At 57.7% G+C, this 8,326-nt stretch overlaps 1 protein-coding gene across 2 annotated transcripts in view; it reads right to left on the bottom strand.

Moving 5' to 3' along the window:
* Nucleotide 1: 1 nt before the first annotated feature.
* Nucleotides 2-8,326, bottom strand: part of ADCK5 (aarF domain containing kinase 5) — a 19,812-nt gene continuing 11,487 nt past the window's right edge. Inside the window, exons 4-15 of one of the 2 annotated variants that reach the window (XM_025394964.1) lie at nucleotides 2,499-2,574; nucleotides 2,189-2,389; nucleotides 1,970-2,110; nucleotides 1,761-1,874; nucleotides 1,550-1,681; nucleotides 1,395-1,478; nucleotides 1,230-1,311; nucleotides 1,081-1,159; nucleotides 908-999; nucleotides 571-823; nucleotides 381-497; nucleotides 2-288 (exon numbers count right to left, since the gene is read on the bottom strand). In XM_025394964.1, the coding sequence (XP_025250749.1) occupies nucleotides 183-288; nucleotides 381-497; nucleotides 571-823; nucleotides 908-999; nucleotides 1,081-1,159; nucleotides 1,230-1,311; nucleotides 1,395-1,478; nucleotides 1,550-1,681; nucleotides 1,761-1,874; nucleotides 1,970-2,110; nucleotides 2,189-2,389; nucleotides 2,499-2,574 (1,477 nt within the window). In that variant the 3' untranslated portion in view covers nucleotides 2-182. The remainder of the gene's footprint in view (nucleotides 289-380; nucleotides 498-570; nucleotides 824-907; nucleotides 1,000-1,080; nucleotides 1,160-1,229; nucleotides 1,312-1,394; nucleotides 1,479-1,549; nucleotides 1,682-1,760; nucleotides 1,875-1,969; nucleotides 2,111-2,188; nucleotides 2,390-2,498; nucleotides 2,575-8,326) is intronic. The other variant, XM_025394965.1, reaches the window with a different exon arrangement.

Below are 8,326 nucleotides of genomic sequence, written 5' to 3'. Positions count from 1 at the left end.
TTTGAGAGGACTGTGTGTGGTCATTACACGGCCTCCTGGCCCAGCTGCGGTCACAGCCCCCCAGTGCAAGTGCCCACGGGGCTCGGAGCGTCCACACCTTCAGCCCCGCCACCTCCGTCGGCTCAAGGCGTAAAGGGCCCCGCAGGCCCCAGGCGGCTGCCGTGGTCGTCGGGCCGCGCACCCTAGGTCTCCAGGTACTGGTAGAGCTCCTCCGCTGGGGGCACGAGGCTCAGGCGCACCAGAGCACGAGCCAGGAGGGCAGTCAACCGCATGGCCAAGGTCTCCAGCCTGTGCGGGTCAGGTCACAGGTGGGTGGGGAGGTGGATCACAGGTGGGTGGGAAGCAGGCCCCCGCCATCCACCTGCCCCGCAGCCGCTCACCTGAGCGCCACTTCAAACTTGAGCATCTCCCAGACAACCTTGGCATGGCGCAGGAGACTGGTGCCGTAGACACCCCGGTACGTGGCGCCCACCAGGCGGCTCCAGCCGCGGACAGCCCTGCACACACCCACATTAGCGCCGCATCAGCCCCACACCAGCCCCACCGCGGGCGCCTGCTCGGGCCACCGACCTCTTAGCCATAAGGAAGTAGCGGTCCACGGGGGCGCCAAGGGCCACGTTGATAGCGCGCACGGTGTTGATGTTGCGCAGTACTAGCAGCATGGGTCGCGGCAGCGCCCTGAGCACCGCCATGATGGCTTCGAAGTGCTCGCGAGCCATGTCCACCATGTAGGCTGCCTCCTCGCGGCTCAGTAGGTGTGAGCCCCACAGCTGCCCCAGGCGCACGGGGCGCTGCATGAGCATCTCGGAGAACAGGAGGTAGTCTGAGGAGGGAGGAGGCTCTGAGCTGGGCTCCGCGCCGCCCGCCTCCCTTCTGTGGTGCCCCGGCCACCCCCGCACGCCCTCACCTTTCACCCCCAGTGCGGCTGCGTGCGCCCTCATGGCGGCGTCGTCCCGCAGGATGATAGCCCGCCACAGCTGGCACAAGGCTGCGCGGTCCCTGGGTGGATGGGCCCGCAGCCATGAGCCCCCTGTGGCAGGAGAGGCTTGCCCCGCCCCACGCCCACCTGCCCGCGCTCACTTCTCCTCCAGGAACTGGTAGAGCCCATGGTCCAGCAGCACCAGCTGCGCTTTCCCGTCCGGGCCTTTCCGCACCAGAACTAGGGATACAGCCTGTTAGGTCGCGCCGCGCCCACCCCGAGACCCCCCACCCCCGGGGTAACTTCCTACCGTTGCCAGGGTGTGGGTCCGAGTGGATGAAGCCCGTGTAAAATATCTGCTCAGCAAAGGCCTTGATGAGCTTTTCTGCTATCTGGGGAGAGGAAAGACCTTGCAGTGGACGTAGCACCCGCCCGCCCCCCCCCCCCCCCCCCCCGCCCCCGCCCCCGCGCTCACGTCCTTCACCGCCAGTCCCTGGCTCCTGATGGCCTCCACATCGTTGACCTTGCAGCCGGCGCAGAAGTCGGCGGTGAGCACGCGCTGGGGAGAGCAAGAGGCTGGGCTCAGCAGGCCCGGCGCTGTGCCCACCCCAAGGGCCTGGCCCAGCCCACCTTGCTGGACTTGTCCCAGTGCACGCGGGGCACCACGATGTAGGGGAAGTGCGCCAGCTCCTGCGCACAGCGCTCCGCGTTGCGGCCCTCATTCTCGAAGTCCAGCTCCTGGGCCAGGGTCCCCTTCAGGTCCTGGGGGCCAGATGGTGGTTGAGGACCAGCTCTGCCTACGTGCTTGCTCCTGCTGGCCGAGGAAGGGGTGGGGCAGTACCTGGAGGACCCAGCTGAAGCCAAAGCTGGGGTGCATGACCTCAATGAGCCGCAGCAGGAGCTCCAGGGTGTGGATGTCCCCGTCAAAGCGGTCCCGCAGGTCGATGTACTGCACCTGCACTAGGCGAGGGCATGGTGAGGACATGGGGTCCCCTGTGCAGTCCCCTGTCCACTCCGAGTCCACTGCTGAACAAGGTGGTCCCCACATACCTTCACAGCCACGCTGGTGCCATCGTGCAGCTTGGCTCTGTGCACCTGTGCCAGGCTGGCAGCAGCAATTGGCTGGTAGTCAAACTCCTGGAAGAGCTCATGGGGCAGGGCCTGGAAATCCTCAAGAAACAACTCGTCCACCTGGAAGGACAGGTGCTCAGAGCAGCCTGGGGCCACTGCTGGAGCCCCCACCTCCCTCTGCCCCAGCGTAGCACTCACCTCCTGGAAGCCCCGCTTGAGGGCCCTGTCCTCCAGCACGCGCAGGGTCTGGGTGTACTCGGGGGGAAGCAGGTGGTTGAAGGAACACAGCCCCTGGCCCAGCTTCACGTAGAGGCCCCCGTTGCTGATGGCTCCTGCCACCAGGGCATCAGCCGCCCTCTGGTGACACGCAGACATCACCTCCAAGTAGCCCGGGCTGTTCTGACCACAGGCATGGAGAGAACACATGGGGACAGGTGGCTGCCTCCTCAGTCCCACCCGGCCCACCACCTCATGCCCACCACCATGTGCCCAGGGCACCGGGACAAACCTCTTCCACCCCTCGAAGGACAACATTGGTGCACCACCAGTAGTCCAGGGAGATCTGCAGGCCGACCTTCAGAGACCTGCGGGTAGGGGTGGCCTCAGTCTCCAGGGGGACAGGCTCAGGGCCCCAGTGCTTGGTCCTCTTGTCAAAGCCCTCATGGTCTAGCCTCACTCCGGCCAGCCCTTCATGTCCCCAGGGTGAGGCGAAGCCAGGGTCCAGCCTATAGCCCCACAGGCCCGTGTGAGCACAGCGGGGACTGCTGAGCTCATGGAGTGTCCTGTGGCCCTGCAGGTCAGTCTCAGCTCAAGAGCAGTAGAACAGGGCCAGGTGCGGTGGCTCATGTCTATTATCCCAACACACTGGGAGGCTGTGGTGGGAGGATTGAGCCCAGGAGTTCGAGTCTGGCCTGGGCAAGATGTTGAAACCCCGTCTCTACCAAAAATACAAAAAATTAGGCAGGCATGGTGGTGCACACCTGTGGTCCCAGCTCCTCAGCAGGCTGAGGCAGGAGGATCGTGTGAGCCCAGGAGGCGGAGGTTGCAGTAAGCCGAAATTGCACCACTATACCCCAGCCTGGGCAACAGAGCAAGACTCCGTCCAAAAAAGATCTGCAGTCAGGTGCAGTGGCTCACGCCTGTAATCCCAGCACTTTGGGAGGCCAAGGTGAGCGGATCACCAGAGGCCAGGAGTTCAAGACCAGCCCGGTTAACATGGTGAAACCCCGTTTCTACTAAAAATACTAAAAATTAGCCGGGTGTAGCGGCACACACCTGTAATCCCAGCTACTCAGGAGGCCAAGGCAGGAGTCGCTTGAACCTGGGAGGTGGAGGTTGCAGTGAGCCAAGATTGCACCACTGCACTCCAGCTTGGGCAACAAGAGTGAAACTCGGTCTCAAAAAAAAAAAAAAAAAAAAGGCTGGGCATGGTGGCTCACACCTGTAATTCCAGCTACTCGGGAGGCTGAGGCAGGAGAGTTGCTTGAACCTGGGAGGTGGAGGTTGCAGTGAGCCAAGATCACGCCATTGCACTCCAGCTTGGGCAACAAGAGCGAAATTCAGTCTCAAAAAAAAGAGGCTGGGCGTGGTGGCTCACGCCTGTAATCCCAGCACTTTGGGAGGCCGAGGTGAGCAGATCACCAGAAGTCGGGAGTTCAAGACCAGCCTAAGATGGTAAAACCCCGTTTCTACTGAAAACACTAAAAATTAGCCGGGTGTAGCGGCGCACACTTGTAATCCCAGCTACTCGGGAGGCCGAGGCAGCAGTCGCTTGAACTTGGGAGGTGGAGGTTGCAGTGAGCCAAGATTGCACCACTGAACTCCAGTTTGGGCAACAAGAGCGAAACTCGGTCTCAAAAAAAAAGAGGCTGGGCGTGGTGGCTCACACCTGTAATTCCAGCTACTCGGGAGGCTGAGGCAGGAGAGTCGCTTGAACCCGGGAGGTGGAGGTTGCAGTGAGCCAAGATCGCGCCATTGCACTCCAGCTTGGGCAACAAGAGCGAAATTCGGTCTCAAAAAAAAAAGAGGCTGGGCGTGGTGGCTCACGCCTGTAATCCCAGCACTTTGGGAGGCCGAGGTGAGCGGATCACCAGAGGTCAGGAGTTCAAGACCAGCCTAAGATGGTAAAACCCCGTTTCTACTGAAAACACTAAAAATTAGCCGGGTGTAGCGGCGCACACTTGTAATCCCAGCTACTCGGGAGGCCGAGGCAGCAGTCGCTTGAACTTGGGAGGTGGAGGTTGCAGTGAGCCAAGATCGCACCACTGAACTCCAGCTTGGGCAACAAGAGCGAAACTCGGTCTCAAAAAAAAAGAGGCTGGGCGTGGTGGCTTACACCTGTAATTCCAGCACTTTGGGAGGCCAAGGCCGGCAGATCACAAAGTCAAGAGATTGAGACCATCCTGACCAACATGGTGAAACCCCGTCTCTACTAAAAATAACAAAAATTAGCTGGGCGTGGTGGTGCGTGCCTGTAGTGCCAGCTACTCGGGAGGCTGAGGCAGGAAAATCACTTGAAGCCAGGAGGTGGAGGTTGCGGTGAGCTGAAATCGCACCACTGCACTCCAGCCTGGCAACAGAGCGAGACTCAAAAAAAGATCTGCAGAATGGGCAGCCTGTGTCCATGCCACCCTCACTCCCTGCCACCCTCAAGGGTGAGATGGGGTAGGGGACAGTATGGATGGTGGTGTCCCCTGGAGAGATGGGGTTCCAAGGCTATCTGTGAAGGGAAAGGATGGCAGCAAGGGGGCAGGGTTGAGGCAGCAGAGGTCACAGGAGGGTCAAGGTCACCTGCAGACTGAGGTCCGCTAGGAAGAGAGGAGGACACCAGGAAGGTGGGTCTCCAAGGCCTGGGGAGGCAAGGTCTGCAGGGAAGAAAGCCCAGTTAAGGCAGGAAGTGGGGGACATCCTGGGCGTCTGTTGAGCAGGTACTGGGCTCCTGGGGGAGATTTAGGCAAGAGGATGGGATGCTGGGGTGGAGGGGTGTCCCCAGGCCTAGCCCCAGTTAAGAGGACATCAGGGTGGGGGCCCTGGGGGAACTCTGGGGACCAGCTGGGCAGCCCTGGAATGAGGCACCAGGCAGCGAGCAGACCACACACAGGTGCACAGGGAGAGGCTGAGGTCAGAGTGGCTTCTCGAAGGCTGGCCATGACCAGAGGCCTGTCCCTGCATTCTGCGAAGCTCACGTACCTGCCTGGGACAGGGCCCACAGTCATTCCTGATGCGCAGCTCTGGCTGCCCAGGTGGGCTCTGTGTCCCCCATCACTCCAGGGAGACCCCCCCACTCAGGCCCCATTCTGGGCCCCCATAAAGAGCAGAGCACCTGGAGTCTGTTGGTTGGGTTGGGCCAGGGTTTCTTTCTCTTTTTTTTTTGAGATGGAGTCTCGCTCTGTCACCCAGGCTGGAGTGCAGTGGCGCGATCTCGGCTCACTGCAAGCTCTGCCTCCCAGGTTCCTGCCATTCTCCTGCGTCAGCCTCCAGAGTAGCTGGGACTACAGGCGCCCGCCACCTCGCCCGGCTAATTTTTGTATTTTTAGTACAGACAGGGTTTCACCGTGTTCGCCAGGATGGTCTCGATCTCCTGCCCTCGTGATCTGCCCGCCTCGGCCTCCCAGAGTGCTGGCAGACCAGGGTTTCTTTTTGAGATGGAGTTTTGCTCGTTGCCTAGGCTGGAGTGCAGTGGCACGATCTCAGCTCACCACAACCTCCGTCTCCCAGGTTCAAGCGATTCTCCTGCCTCAGCCTCTCAACTAGCTGGGATTACAGGCATGTGTCACCATGCCCAGCTAATTTTGTATTTTCAATAGAGATGGGGTTCTCCTTGTTGGTCAGGCTGGTCTCGAACTCCTGACTTCAAGTGATCCACCTGCCTTGGCCTCCCGAAGTGTTGCGATTACAGGCGTGAGCCACCGCGCCGGGCCGAATTGGGCCAGGGTTTCTAAATGTGCTCTGGGACTCAAAGGCTACTCGGTGGGCCGTGCTGGCTTTGGACCAGAGCGCATCAGCTTTAGACCTCAAGACCCTCGTCGAGACCCAGGCGTGTGAGAGAAACCTAACTGCTTGTGGCAGGCACAGGACTTGCTTGCAATGGTCAGTGACTGACGGGGAAGGCAGGGCCGCCAGCCACCTCGTTTCTGTGGCTGGCACCGAGCTGCCTGAAAAACACTGAAGAAATGAACAGGTGATGGAGCTACCAGCAGACGTTCCATGGCGTTTGCCCGAGAAGGCACAGGGAGAGGCCAAGCCCAGCTGCCCTTTCTGCAAACCAGCCTGCCTGTCCTGACAAGCTGCCCCATCTACCCCTACCTGTGTGCACGAGCACAAGAGCCCAGCAGCACCCTGCGTTCCACAATCAATGCCTGTGTGCATGTGAGCCAACACAACGATTTCTATCACCTAGAGCTGAGTCTGTTGATACAGCAAGCAGTTTTGACACAGAGTCAAGAAAAGTTATATCAAAAATGGTTAGGCCAGGCACAGTGGCTGACACTGGTAATCCCAGCACTTTGGGAGGCCAAGGCGGGTGGATCAACACGGTGAGGTCAACACGGTGAAACCCCGTCTCTACTAAAAATATAAATATTAGCTGGGTGTGGTGGTGCACGCCTGTAGTCCCAGCTACCTGGGAGGGGCTGAGGCACAAGCATCGCTTGAACTTGGAAGGCAGAGATTGCAGTTGCAGTGGCCAAACGCAGTGGCTCACTCCTGTAATCCCAGCACTTTGGGAGGCCAAGGTGGGCAGATCAGCTGCGGTCAGGAATTTGAGACCAGGCTGGCCAGTGTGGCAAAACCCTGTCTCTACTAAAACTACAAAAATTAGCAGGATGTGGTGGCACACGCCTGTAATCCCAGCTACTCGGGAGGCTGAGGCGAGAGAATCACTTGAACCCAGGAGGTATAAGTTGCAGTGAGCCAAGATTGTGCCACTGCACTCCAGCCTGCGCAACAGAGCGAGACTGTCTCAAAAATAATAATAATAATAATAATAATAATAATAATAATAATAAAAGGTTCAAATCCTTTTACCCGTGAGGTACTTAAGAGGCCACGTGAAGCTGTGGACTGCAGAGGGAGACGCCCCAAGGGCAGGGCAGGTGCATCTCATTTTAGGTCACATTTGTACACTTAGCGGAACATGTGGGCTGACACGTGAGCCAATATGCGTTGATAAAATTCTTGGAGAGCTTTTACCCTTGGTGCGGGTCTAAGGGGAGCTTTCTACATTTCTAACTTTTCTACTATTAAAATTTGTTATAGTAAACACAACACTTTTGTAACAAAAGTTAAAGATGTGAAAAGTCCAGGCCGGGCGCGGTGGCTCAAGCCTGTAATCCCAGCACTTTGGGAGGCCGAGGCGGGCGGATCACAAGGTTAGGAGATCGAGACTATCCTGGCTAACATGGTGAAACCCCGTCTCTACTAAAAATACAAAAAACTAGCCGGGCGCGGTAGCGGGCGCCTGTAGTCCCAGCTACTTGGGAGGCTGAGGCGGGAGAATGGCGTGAACCCGGGGGGCGGAGCTTGCAGTGAGCCGAGATCGCGCCACTGCACTCCAGCCTGGGCGACAGAGCGAGATTCCATCTTAAACAAAAAAAAATAAAAATAAAAATGAAGAAAACCCTACAGTGACGATACTATGGGTGACTGTCGGTGTCGACGTGGCTCTTCCAAAGCTGTGTATGAACTGTGGCATAAAACAGACGGATTATTTTGCTGATTTTGTGAGTATGAGAGTTTTCAGCCGACAAAGGAGATAAAAATTAAAAGTAAGGATATTAAGCTTACAAGAAAACTCCAGCTCTGAATAGAAAGCTTCAGTATGAATTTCTGATGTATGTTATATATATATTTTAAAGTGTATTTCCGCACAGTCTGCTGCAAAGGTCTAGAGACGAGAGCCAATCCCGTCACCGGGAGTGCCTGTACCCAACACTGGTTTCTACATTTTCAACTAAAAGGAGCCTGAGCTTTTTGGAGAAATGACTGATTCCACATCTAAGGCAGAAATGCAGACAATGAGGCCGGAGCCTCTAGACCCTGCAGAAGGCAATAGTGATCCAAGAGCCAAGTGTCACATCCGAGGACTCAGGAGCCAGCGGGGCTCCCACACCACAGGGAGGCAACATGCCAGTGACGGAACAGAGGTGCGGCAGAGGACACCTTTCTATGCGTTCAGAATGTTTCCTTAAAATCATTAATTTGTTTTTTGTGGTTTTTTTTGAGATGGAATCTCGCTCTGTCGCCCAGGCTGGAGCGCACAATCTCAGCTCATTGCAACATCCTCCTCCCAGGTTCAAGTGATTCTCGTGCCTCAGCCTCCCAAGTAGCTGGGATTAC

Source organism: Theropithecus gelada, chromosome 8, assembly GCF_003255815.1.
Source record: "Theropithecus gelada isolate Dixy chromosome 8, Tgel_1.0, whole genome shotgun sequence".
In the NCBI taxonomy this organism is placed as follows: domain Eukaryota; kingdom Metazoa; phylum Chordata; class Mammalia; order Primates; family Cercopithecidae; genus Theropithecus; species Theropithecus gelada.
Note: the sequence above shows the minus strand (reverse complement) of the source record. Positions and strands in the feature narration are given on the sequence as shown.